The sequence below is a fragment of the Leuciscus leuciscus genome (genome assembly GCF_965113295.1).
Source record: "Leuciscus leuciscus genome assembly, chromosome: 6".
In the NCBI taxonomy this organism is placed as follows: Eukaryota; Metazoa; Chordata; class Actinopteri; order Cypriniformes; family Leuciscidae; genus Leuciscus; species Leuciscus leuciscus.
Window position 1 is genome coordinate 45,140,866 of NC_138730.1, and position 13,516 is coordinate 45,154,381.

The following is a 13,516-nucleotide window of genomic DNA, read 5'->3' on the forward strand; positions in this document are numbered from 1 at the left end:
ATAAAACCATATAATTATTATTAATATTACATATTTGTAAATAATGATTTGTATCCTATAGAAATGCAGTATACAAATATTCGATCTATACGTTTTACTGGAAGAACGTCTGTTCATAACTTTCAGAGAACCTTGCTAAAGCTCTAAGAACATTTCCTGTTATCTGCGGAATCTCATTGTGTGAGTGTGAGTGTGTGTGTGTGTGTGTGTGTGTGTGTGTGTGTGTGTGTGTGTGTGTGTGTGTGTAGTCCTCCGGGTCCAGCACTGTAAATGTGCTACGGTCATACGGAAAGCACAAAGGAACTGCGGCTGTCATGAAGTATTTTTGGCTCAGAGTGAATCACCCCTGGGCTCTGGGATACAGCTGACCCGCAGTCCCGTCTGCCTAATGAAATCCATCATCAAATATACGCTTTGGTACAGTATCGTACAACTCCATTTTAAACTTCCCTCTGAATTTAATATGGAAAACGGTGAGAAGAGGAACAGACTGCGCGGTATTTGTATCGCACGCGATCGCTAAACATGCTGACGATCATCTCTCACTCCAGCCATAATGAGGAATGTTCTCAACATGTTTTCAAGATGATGCAAGAGTTTATGAATATCCTGTCAGCCACTGGAGAATTCATGCATCTTTGACACAATATGATGTATTGTGCTGTGAGCGAAACTCACATCCACTAAAAAAAATAATATAATAAAATAAAAATAAACTACATAATAGCTGGTTGCTTGGACTTTAGGCCGATACCATAAAAAGAATGGTAGAAACATTTTCAGTTTTACAGATTGAACTTCAATTTGCAGATTTTAAAAATATATATTTTATTAACTGAAATTATGTTAATATACCAAATTAAAATCTATTTAATACTTTTATAATATAGTGACAACCACTAGTGTTAAAGGGAAAACCACACGAAGAATCAAAGTTCATTACAAGTAGCTCTTCCCACAAGCTGAGGTAAATCCTTAAACATAGCTATAGGTGTACACAGATACGAAACGCCATCAAGATAACACACATTCATTTACAACACAAGATTGTAACATAAAATCTAATAGGCCTATAACGTATAAGAATAGTTATTTCAATGAAAAACTACACAAAAGAGGTCATCATACTATAAGAATATTTTATTGATATCAAGCCATAAATGTGCCTATTAATGACGTAATAGATAGGTGAAAGACCACCTCTGCAGAAGAAGATAACATCGCAACTTTGGCCACGCCCACTCGTGTGTTAATGAGATGATGAGGAGAGAGGAAAAGACTAAAAATAACATTGCCTTCCAAAGAATCCGAATGCTAGGCATGTGGTTATTTATTTTAAACAATGTGAATGTCTCAGTCGAGCATCATTTATTTGTATGAATGCGGTACATTTCATTGTGGATTCTTTGGTAAATCAGTCGCAATTTCGGCGCAGGCTTTGCAAACAGACTTTTATGATATGGACTCGACAGTAATGCCTCAACATGTAGGCTAAGTAACTGTGTTAATTCTAATGCCTGATCTGTGACCAGTGGTTTCTGATATGTAATGATTCATGTACAGTCAGATATTCTTTGTATATGTGTTCAGTCACTAAACGGTCAACTTCACATTGTTTCTCTTAGTAGGATGAATATAAGTTGTAATTTAAACTGTGACTGACATCTGTCTAACTCTGCATAGCATGAAACGCGCTGATGACGTGTGATGTCTGCGCGAGCAGGTGCGCTGAGTTATGGAAATACATAATTTGACAGACAGGTCAGTGAGAGTGAAAAAGTGAAAGTGAAAGTGACAAGTATGGTAGCCCATACTCAGTGTTGCCAGATTGGGACGGTGATTTCCAGCACAAAAGCTCACCAAAACCCGCCCACTCCAAGAAAAAACCATCCATAATTTTACTGCCAAAATACTGTGATATAATTTTATTGCCAAGGTTGAGCACCATTTTTATCTCCTTACAACAAAATAATGATGATCAAATAATATAAAAAATAAATCAATTTCCCAGGAAAATGGATCGAAACAGGGCAATAATTAAGGAGCATTAGCAAATATGACTAAAACGTCCAGGTGGACACTGTCAAAACGGCAATCAAGAAATTAACCAATGACTTTAACCCTCGGATGTACACACTGCAAAACATAACGCAGAATTTCGCAGCCAAAACTGATTCATCGTTGATTCAAACCTTTTTCAGCATGTTTTTTAGGCCTTTAGTGTTTTTTCAAGCCAGTGTGCACATGACCATGGACAGGAGTCATCCCATATTCGATTATATTTATTGAGAGCCATCGAGTCATCTCCCACCACCACATGTGTAATCCACGTTTTCAGAGTTGCTCACTATCTCACTATTTCCTGTAGATACAACTTACTGTATATTTATGCCACTTTGGCATTAGCGATCACTTGAATATACAGCTACAAGTTATCGCGCTAAATCATGCTGAGCTGATTGGCTAAAAGCAACGTCAACACCAACGCCAGCTGACTCTGCATGGGCATGTCCAAGTCATGATGACTGATTTTATGGACTACATGCACATTTTAGTTTTGTTTATTAACCAATTAGAATTTAAAATGTAGATTTTTGAAAACCGCCGAACTGACCCCAAACCAGCGGCTTTGTCCACCCGCCCAAACCCTTTTATACACGCACAATCAAATTCAAAACTGCCCAATCTGGCAACAATGCCCATACTCTGAATTTGTCCTCTGCATTTAGCCGATCCAGTTAGTGCACACACACCATGAGTAGTGAGTAGTGAACACACACACTGCAAACGGAGGGCAATGATTGGGCAAACAGTTTTTGGTCCAAACCCTAACCTTCCACAGACGATATATTAATGTACATAAAAATACATTTAAACCACTTAACTCAACTGAACTTAACGTTGCTATCAGGATGTGAAGTGACTTTCAACCAGCGTAACAAAAAATGTTTCTGGAACAAATCACCTACCCAGCCTTTAAAAGCTCACTGAACACGCAGCATTATTCAATGTGTTTGACCAACAGGCACCAAACAAACAACTCTTAATCAACAGTCAGAAACGGAGGAGCTCGGAACAAATAAAGGACAACAGGTAAATTGACATTAAAGGTACAATATGTAAGAATTTTGCATTAAAATATCCCAAAATCTCAAGGCCAGTGTTATATATTTTGTTAAGTTGATTACTTACAATATCCCAAATGTTTCCAACTATTTTTAAATCGTGAGAAAATTGCGATTTTAACCAAGGAAACGGGGCGTTAGAGCAGGGGGGAGCTGGGAGTCGCCAGTCAATTGCGTCATATCCGCGTCACCCTCGGTTTCCGCTCGTACTGCGTGGAGTCCTGGACAAATGCGGAAGTTGTAGGCCTAGTTGTAGCGTCTATCAAGCTACAAACTTTAGCTTGTTTCTTGCAGTCGTTATGGTACACAATTATTCTTTACCGATTGCTGCTGGTTCTGTCGACAAAGCATGCTTAATTTTATATTTTCCAAATGTAGCATTCGGTAATAGTTATGTTTATGTAAGGAAAGTATTATTGCTTTAGATTTGTGTTTAGTTTATTGACATTGTTTATCACGTCTGGTGTTTATGGCCATGTAAATAAACATAGCTTGTGTTATACATAAAGATTAATCAGTATTTTGGCAAATGATGTGGGCATGTTCGAATGTACTTTTACAACAATTGTTTAGAACATGTAAAACTGCGCAGCGTTATCACAACAATGAATTCAACAAATACAGTAACATCTATGAAGTATTAAACCTTACTTTTCTTGCGGTTAATTCATTTTAATGAAATAAAAGTGTGATGAGGTTTAAGAGTCAGGAAGGAAGAAGACGCGTCGTCGTGACTGGGACTCGTACTTTATTAAAATAAAGCAAAACAAACAAAAGCCGCGCACAACGCGCATTCACTGTGGCAACGGCACAAAACAGTTCAAAAATGAGAGCTCGGATCCACCGGTTTTCTTCCTCTGCGTCCAATTTTCTCCCCAGTCTCTCTCTCGTTCCAGCGCGGCTTATAAGCGGTCTCTCCACGCCGATCACTGCAATAAGACACAGGTGCATTTGCACTTGACCTACTTGCTCGTCTCTTTTCTCTCCCATCACAGACCGCGCTGAACCACGCCCCCCTCGCCACAAAAAGCATGTCATTAAACGCAACATTTATAAAAATAGAACTTAGCCTCATCCATGAACATGATTTTTCGATTCCCGTATGACTGATTTACATCCACGGTGGAGTTTAAAACGACAGTTCCCATCATTCCACGCTCCTTCACATCGTCATCAAGCTACGCCGTTGTTGTTGTTTGGAATGTAGCGCCCTCTAGCGGCAAAAATTCTTGCATATTGTACCTTTAAATATTCATTTTAGTTTGCATTCAATTTATATTAATATTCAACTTAGCTTACAGTCGGCTACTCCTAAATATTGTTTGTGAAGAAGTGTCGCCATTCTATTAAACCATCAAACAAAAGTCACATCAGAAATTATAGCCTACGGAGACAAAGACAATGTCCTTGTTTTTTTTTACATAATTCCATTAAATGAAGATTCAGTTTTTGCACTTAAATTACTTGTACATATACCATACATAAACATTACATACATAAACATATACATAAATACACAACATAATATCTATATTTATTAACCCTAAACATGGTGCAGGACAATATCTGAGTATGTATCCTTTTTTGGTTAGGCAACATTTATAACATCTTTCATAATTTACAAGTTTTAGATTAATTTAAATGATAATGTTAAGAGGCACATTTCTAGTATGAAGTACGTCAATCTAAGCGAGATGGATCACACTGATGCCGAGCCGTCTGGCTTAGATCAGCATGAAGAACTTGTGTAAATATGAAGTCATAGGAATAAGAAACCCTTGATACCGTATTGACAGCACGGTTAAAAACTGACAGCACATTACGAAAAGTGTGACATTTCAAGACACCTTGGGCCCTATTTTAACGATCTGAAACGAAAGTATCAAACGTGAAACTCAAGTAACTTTGTGGGCGGATCTCGGGCGCTATTGCTATTATACCGGCGGGATAAATGACTCTTGCGCCCGACGCAAATCTAAAATGGGTTGGTCTGAAGTAGCTACATTATTCATAGGTGTGGTTTGGGCGTAACGTGAAATAAACCAATCAGAGCGTCATCTCACATTCCCTTTAAGAGCAGGCGCGCTTGTTCCATGGCGGATGGCTATTATAACGGCGGATTTGCCAGGAGCGGTTCACAGCCGAGGAGACCGACGTTCTCGTCAGGGCCGTAAAACACAGAGAAGTGACATTGGGATGGAGAAACACACCCAAATTAGCTTCAGTTAAACAGGCGTATAATAATTTGGGTAAATGTGTAAGCTAGATTTATGCCTATTTTTTCACATCTTCATGGACACAACAATGATTTCCCTCATGTGGTAATATTTTTCCTTGTAATTATGTACGGTTTGCAAAAATGGGAACTGCTGCGTCTGTGTAGATGAGAGAAGCAAAGTGTATGTGCGTTGAGCACACGCAACATTATGGCCAAGCATGCGCCCTTAAAATAGCATCTGAATAACGCAATTGTTTTCTGAAACTGCAAAATAGCACCAGGGAACGTTTGCGGCGGAACACGCCTCCTCTTTTCGCTGAACCGCCCCCCGGAGTGCAAGTTCATTTCCTAATTTACCGACATGCGTCTGTGGAGGGAAAAGTCCGCTGTGCGTCGAGTGCAAAATAGGAATGATACATGCGTCGGTGTACAAAGTCAGTTGCGCTGGGTGCAAGATAGGGCCCCTAATGTTAATGGCGCGATATTTTTTTTGTTATTTAAAGAGCGCGTTAGTAATGTGCGCCTATAGGCGGATCCACAACGCGCTACACTCTGCTTATTACACACGCAGAGACGCACAGCAGCACACAAACATGCCAAATATTTAAATTAAAAGGATTACAATGTAAAAGATTATTATTGTGTACATAAAGATATGGTGGAATCCGGCTTGTCCCATAGATGGTCCGCTTGCGCACTTTTACCTCGCGCACGAGCAGATCCGTTTGCGCTCTGGAGACGCGTTCGGTCTTTCCACTATCAAATTCCGTCATGTAATTAGCGAATCCGCCATGGCGCGAGCACAACTGGCATTTAAAGGGAATGGGAGATGAGACTCTGATTGGTTTAACGCACGTAAATCCCAAAACACACCCATTACTCATTAAGAGAATAGAGACAACCCTTTTAGACCATGCGCCGGGGGCACCGACCATTTTTCCTGTTGTTAAACTAGCAAAAGTGGATTTGGACACGCCTTAAGTGAACCAGCGCCATGCGCTTTACACCATGCGCTTAGATCGTTAAAATAGGGCCCCTTATCTTATTATCTAAATATCCTTGACAAAAATCCCCTGAAAGAAAATGCAGTGTCCAAAAAGAAAATGGTGTCAAGACCCAATGACATGACATGTTCAAATTCCATTAACATCTCTCCGAGAATTCTTACAGAACTGTGAATAGAGTCTTCGAACAACAAAAGTGTAAGTCTTTCAGCCAGGTTCACATCTTCTCCTCTGCTTTCAGCCCTTTTCCTACCATCTTCTGTGCAAAGCATTACATATTTTTCAGCCAAGTTCACATCTCCTCGTCTGATTTTAGCCCTCTTTATAAACTCATTTATCGCAAAAAGGGCAAGCGTTTCAGGCAGACTCACATCTCGTCTGCTTATAGCCCTCTTCAAAGTGTCTTCGTTTAGAAAAACTGTATGTTTTTCAGTCAGTTTCACGTCTCCTCCTCTGCTTTCAGCCCTCTTTAACTTCATTACAGCATCTTGAATGTTCATCTTAAGTTGGTCTACAATCTTACACTTCAATAGAAACTGTTTGGTGAGCGAAGAATGACCTTCTGTTGTTGTCTGCTCTTGTCTTGATAATTTCACACAAGCATGAACACGTGCCAGATGTGACTTGTATGAATCAATTGCCTTTTCAGCCTTTTCCAAATCAGCCAATGATTTAGTAATATAGCCAGCATCCTTCTTCATAATAGTAGCAAGTGCACGATTATAGAGAGGAATAATCTCCCCAGATGCACCGTCCTCCAACGCTTTGCTGTACATCTCAATGCTCTCCGCAAGGCGACCCTTCTCACGGAGATTGTTCCCAGACCTGATGTAATAGTAGACCATGGAGGACGGGGACTGTTTGCTCAAAAGTTTCTGCTTTGCACTCGACAAGTCCACCTTCAGCTGTTCCTTCAACAAGGCCAGGCTTTTCCCAGTGGGATTTATTTCCTCACTGAAATACATCAGGAGCCACAAACCCCAACACTCATGAAGAGAGGACACAATCACATCACGCTGGTCTGAGAAAATATCATCTTCGTAAACGTTGTCCAAAACGTCAAGGTAAACAGAAAAAAGCTCTTCCTTTTTTATGATTTCTGGAATGTCTTTTTCAAGAAACCCAGAGAGTCTTTTATTCACCCCGGCATTCCTGACATCTTTCGCCTTTTCCAGATCACTTGAATTCATGGTTAAGAGCTCTGCTAGGGCGGAAACCATTGCCTCATGATTTTGAGAGCTGTGATTTTCCACGTAGCGTTTAACCGCTTCCTCAAACACACTGTCGTGTGACATCTGTCTGGTAAAATTGTCCAGACGGTCGAGTGAGCTGGCGAGAGATGTGTTTTCACCCATCAATAGTTTAACAGAGTCAGAGAAGTGACTGGTGCACATGATGATTTGAGCAGATCCCGGACTCCCTTGGCGAGCCGTTCGTCCAAAGGCTTGCTGTTCAACGCGAACGTTCAGCGGTAAGAAGGTTTGCATCACGAACAAACCTCCTGCCTCATTTGCCCTTTCACAAACCTTTAGGTCTGTCCCTCGACCGGCTAGATTAGTCGCAATGATGACGTCCCCGGCTTGAATGATTGAATCTGTTATCGTAGAGTTGTCCATGTTGTTATTCACGTAGAGTTTTAGTTTGTCTTTTGAGATGGTTTTTGATTTTGAAAGGGCCGTGTGAAACATTTCTGCACGGTTGATTGTCTCACAGATGACGAGAGCTGCTCGTGGGCCTCGATAGACTGTGGAAGTCACTTGATCCTGAACAACTTTACAGACCATCCTGATCCACTCCTTCTCTTCAGGTACAACCATGCCGTCCAGCTCGTAAAGTTTCCTTCGCTTGAATGAGGGAATCTTACAGGTCTCAATGCCGTTGTAGAGCTTCTTCAGCATGTCAAGCTCTGTTTGGTCCCCCAAGGTTCCCGTGATCCCATAGATCTGGTTTGGGTATTTATTGAATAAACCCACATTAGACATGAAGTTTGTTATGAGAGTCATGTTGGATAGTTTAGTTTGGTGTTTCATCTCCAGAAACTGCTGAAGTCCGTCCCCCCAACTCATGTTGTTCTGCACAACACCAGTGGAACTGAAATCAACCGGAGCGACTCCATCTCCATGAAGGACGTATTCGTGGCCCAGAGTCAGTTTTGAGGCTAGCAGAGCATTTCCAATCCACGTTTTCATCTTGCCATTAATGAGATCTTCAAGGCTTGGGATGTGAGATTTATTTAGTTCTTCTGATGATTCAGATTGACAAGCCTGTTTAATCCTTTTCCTCAACGACGGCTCTAGAGAACCGTCCTCCTCAAAGTGCACAACACGACATTTTCCACCCTCCAGGAGAATAATTGATATTTCTTGTCTATTATTTGTATCCGTTGGAGTAATCTCTTTCATTTTCTGTAAATTTCCATCAGGCCCTTCCTGGTATAACTTGAAGGAATACTCAGGGAAATTTCTCACAAACATGGTTAAAAATGCCACCATTTTCACAACACTTGCATTATCCAGGCATTTAAAAACATTTTCATGCATTTGCTTTGAGGATTGTATAGGCATGACTCCTGTGTCCACAGCCGTCTGCACAATCCTGAGTCGATCAATGTTTTTATTGTCATGTATGATTTCGGACAGAATCTGAGAGAAGAGCTGAATGGGCCCTAAAATCTCTCCAGTGTTTAAACACTTCAGCTGGTTGATGATTAACCAAATTTCAGACAGTATTCCATTGAAAGACTCCATTAGTGGGATCTCGCTGCTCAAATAGACCACTTCAACGCCCTTGTCCAACATTAGTGAATCTACCTCATCTACTATAACACACTGAAACTCTCTCTTAGATCTCACGTCTTTTCGTTGAAAGCGTTGTCTCAGAAAATCACCAGCAAAACTGACAGTCGTACCATAAACCACTTGGCATTCATAGCACTTCTTCAGCTCGTTTTCAGATTTATTGGTGTTGACGTCAACGGTTATATCAAGTTCCTTATAAAATGCAGACCAATCCTCAGCGTCTCGTTCAGCAAGTACAGGAGAACTGGAGATGATATCTGGGGTTTTTCCCATCATGACCTGATATGCTGCAAACATTGCCACGATGCACGACTTTCCCTCTCCTGTTCCAACCTGAACCAGACGACTTGATTTAGAAAGAACGAGAACGCACCAGCTCACCATCTGAGTCACTCGAGGTTTAAACTTCATTGTGGTTTCTACTGCATTGCAGAGCGTTAACAGTTTTTGTCTTATTTCTTGTAGGTTTGGTGGACATGTAGATTCAGGGCACACAATATCAGTCACTTGTGCCATCATTTCTTCATCAATATCTGCATCTTCACCGATTTCCTTCAAAATCTCATCCAGTGATTTCTCACGAGTGTTTTTGGTTATGTCATTAATTTTGGCCTCAATATTATCCACAAACTGAGGGACTTTATCATAATTTAGGAAAGTCAAATCCGACGCTCTGATTTTGTGAATTTCCACTTGATGAAGGATTTTCATCATCCATGTGTGAAAATCACCGTAAAATTGCTCCACGAGGGCTTTAAACAACTTGACAACATCTTCTTTTCCCCACTGTCCGTTCTTTAGCAGGGAAAGCAGCCGTGCTGACAGCAGGTTTTCAGATGCTTCCATTTTCAAAACTCTAAATTATCGAAAAAATATTTTTTTTCCCAATCTCGATCTGTGGTTTAAAAAAATCCACATGGAAATCAATAAAATTTCTGCTCAACTAACTTTTCTAAGCAAAACAAATTATAAAAAAATATGTATATTTAATGTAACTATAACAATAAAATTGCATAACGTGTGTATTCTCAAAATATTTTTTCAGATTTTTGAAAGCATTTATTCATCGTACTTACATCCTTCAAGACATTCAAGAGTTGTCAACGCAAAACTCTTCTGAAGTTGTTTGTAGAAAAGGTAGTTGTACAGTATTTATACCTGGATATGAAGAGGATGTCAGTCCTGCTCAGGAATTTCCCGGAATATGAACCGTCTCCAGTTTATCACGTGGTTAAAAGGAATATGAGCTGTGTGTTTAATGTTAAGAAAAAGCATGTTGTGCTATAATCTGAGAAACCATGCACATGATTTAAAATAGACTAAAATCAGTAATGCCCTAATTCAACATGCATGTTGTCTGTAGTCAATAATCTAAATGAAGTTTTTTGCTAGAACATTGTTTCACTTTCAGTGTTGGTAAGTACCGAAAATACCTAATGGTGTTGGTGCAAGAGATTACTTGTGTATACTTTGCATTTCAGGTGTGGTGTGGTGTGGTGTGGTGTGGTGTGGTGCGTGTTCCTTGGCCAACTGGTTTGGCTTCCGTGCATGAACACCATGCTGCACTCTAAAAACTGCTGGGTTGTGTTAACCCAATTTTGGGTCAAATATGGTCTCACCCAACGTTGGGTTAAAAAATGCAATTTAAAAATGGACAAATTGCATTTTGGACAAAATCAAAAATGGACAAAAATGCAATTTAAAAATGGACAAATTGCATTGGTTACATTAAAAATGTAAACCAACGGCTGGGTTTGTCCATTTTTAAATTTAATTTTTAACCCAACGTTGGGTGAGACCATATTTGACCCAAAATTGGGTTAACACAACCCAGCAGTTTTTAGAGTGTGGTTTCTTTTTCTCATGTTGTGTTTTTATTTTTTTATCAGCTTGCATTTTCTTATTAAATAATACATTTGTGTTAGGCATAAATATGAGCTGTGTGTTTTATGTTAAGAAAAAGCATTTTGTGCTATTCTGTGAAACCATGCAAAAGGAACACCCCCCCCCCCCCCCCCCCCCCCCCCCATTAATCATATATAATAAGATTCTTGAATATCATGTGATGTAATCAAAGAGAAACAAAACCCAGCAGAAAATGACCTAACCAAAGAAATCCTGCATACTGTATGATTATGATGACCACAGATAAATATTTGATTATACAATGTGACGCCGAGCAGATGAGAAGACTGAATACATTTAAATTAACCATTCTACCCATAAAGCTGATGCCCAACCGCATGGATTGTAGGGCTCCCAAACTTCAGTACTCTGACCAATACCGTTCCATAAGTAAATATTCATGAAATGACCAAGTATGTAATTATTTTTTCTTTTAATATTCCTCAAGCAAAAAGAGTATAAGTGTGTCTTAACAACAACACTTACCACACAGCAAGTGTACTATAGCGTCCAGTGAGGAAAAACATAATTCAGTTACTAAAACTACTTGAATGTTGTATGCAGTATCAACATTACTATTTATGCCTGACACAAATGTAGTATTTAATAAGAAAATGCAAGCTGATAAAAAATAAAAACAAAACATGAGAAAAAGAAACCAGCATGCATGGCAGCCAAACCAGTTGGCCAAGGAACACACACCACACCACACCTGAAAGGCAAAGTATACACAAGTAATCTCTTGCACCAACACCATTAGGTATTTTCGGTACTTACCAACACTGAAAGTGAAACAATGTTCTTGCAAACCCCCTCATGTTGTTCCAAACCTGAATTAATTTATTTGTTCTGCTGAACACAAAGGAAGATATTTTGAAGAATATGAGTAACTAAACTGTTTGGTTACCAACATTCTTCAAAATATCTTCTTTTGTGTTCAACAGAACAAAGAAATTCATACAGGTTTGGAACAAGTAAATGATGACCGAATTTTCATCTTTGGGTGAATTATCCCTTTAACTTTGACAAAAGTAATAAATCCTGAGGCATTGTGAATGACATTATTCCAAATATACTCGAGGTAAGACGTCTCATATCCCTCGCGCATTAACTTGCAGGAATCTAGAACATGACGTGATTTTTGACATCTTTTTTTCAGTGTAAAATGGGTCAGATTTGTCATTTTAATTACCCACATAATTGACTTATTAAGGGCTTGTATCAGATAGATGTTCTGCTCTACCTGCTCTCTTCTCTCTGGATGAGAAATCGTTCTCTTTTGGGTTATTGTCAGGGGATTGACGTCCTCAGAGACGCTATTATGAAGCTGTGTAAAGAGTGTCTCTCATTCATTTGCACCTGCAGATCCTGAGTTTAGTACAGCTAAAAATTTGCCAACATTTTATGTTCTTTTTATTGGGTGAAATATAAACTTAAAGCTAGTTTTGAAAGCATGAGATCCCACCCTCCCTTCAGAGCGTCTCCAAAGCCACGCCTCCTCCAAAACACATGAACACACACAGCCAGAGCAGAGTCTGCAAAGCGTCACGAGAGACGGCGTTAAACTACCTCATGTCTCAAAGCACATAACATTACAATAATAATGAACGTAAACAACATACAGAGCTCTTCCTGACTGCTGCAGATTCATTTCACCGTTGATATGTTCAATTTGTCAATATATTATAGATAACTTGTATATTATATTCAGTACATAGAAAAATACTATAGCGGAGTGTCTATTTACACCAAGTGCAAATATCCATCCTTGATTGGCAGAAGATATTTACACTTACTCCGCGGAGACTGGGCTTACATTAGCTTTTGATACGACCGACCCGAGTTTGAATCTGCCTTTTAAAGGGGTGGTTGATTATGATTTGACTCTTCTAACTTTAGTTAGTGTATAATGTTGCTGTTTGATCATAAACAACATCTGCAAAGTTACGACGCTCAAAGTTCAAAGCAAAGGGAGATATTGCTTTTAAGGATTACAACAAACGGCTGGTAGAGACTACACCACATTCCTCCCGGGTTAGTGACATCACCAACCCTAGAATTTACATAAACCCCGCCCCCGGAACACGATTTATAGATTATCAAGACAGAATATGCTAATCAGTGACTAGAAGATAACTACACATAAGCTTCATAAATTCATCAACTAACCATTCAGAAATGTCCTGTTGCTTCTACATGTTGTCACTTCTTCTTGAGTCTCTCCATCTTTCTGACTCCGGTTTGAACATAAAAGGCTAAAAGTTTTTGACATTTTCAGTGCATGTGTGTGTGAGGTAAAAGAACACAAGCTCTTGATGCTCCGCCCCCTGTGCCGGGAGCAGCAGCTCATTTGCATTTAAAGGAACAGACACAAATACGGTGTGTTTTTGCTCACCCTCAAAAAGTGACAATTTTAACATACTATATAAAAATATCTGTGGGGTATTTTGAGCTAAAACTTCACAC

The 13,516-nt window shown here is 39.5% G+C and overlaps 1 protein-coding gene across 2 annotated transcripts; it reads right to left on the minus strand.

Annotated features, from left to right (window-relative positions):
- Positions 1 to 4,375: 4,375 nt before the first annotated feature.
- LOC309501039 (protein translocase subunit SecA-like) lies at positions 4,376 to 10,554 on the minus strand. Of its 2 annotated transcripts, none has more exons than XM_082172974.1 (2): positions 10,222 to 10,554; positions 4,376 to 10,001 (listed from the first exon to the last, which is right to left on the minus strand). In XM_082172974.1, exon 2 carries the CDS (start codon positions 9,989 to 9,991, stop codon positions 6,389 to 6,391), a length of 3,603 nt encoding a protein of 1,200 aa, XP_082029100.1. In that variant the 5' UTR covers positions 9,992 to 10,001; positions 10,222 to 10,554; the 3' UTR covers positions 4,376 to 6,388. The 2 variants fall into 2 exon arrangements, with proteins under 2 accessions (XP_082029100.1, XP_082029099.1); XM_082172973.1 differs by having other exon boundaries at positions 4,376 to 10,040.
- Positions 10,555 to 13,516: the final 2,962 nt, after the last annotated feature.

Excerpts from the sequence above, each read along its gene's own strand:
- LOC309501039 (XM_082172974.1), bottom strand. The coding sequence starts at position 9,991 with ATGGAAGCATCTGAAAACCTGCTGTCAGCACGGCTGCTTTCCCTGCTA.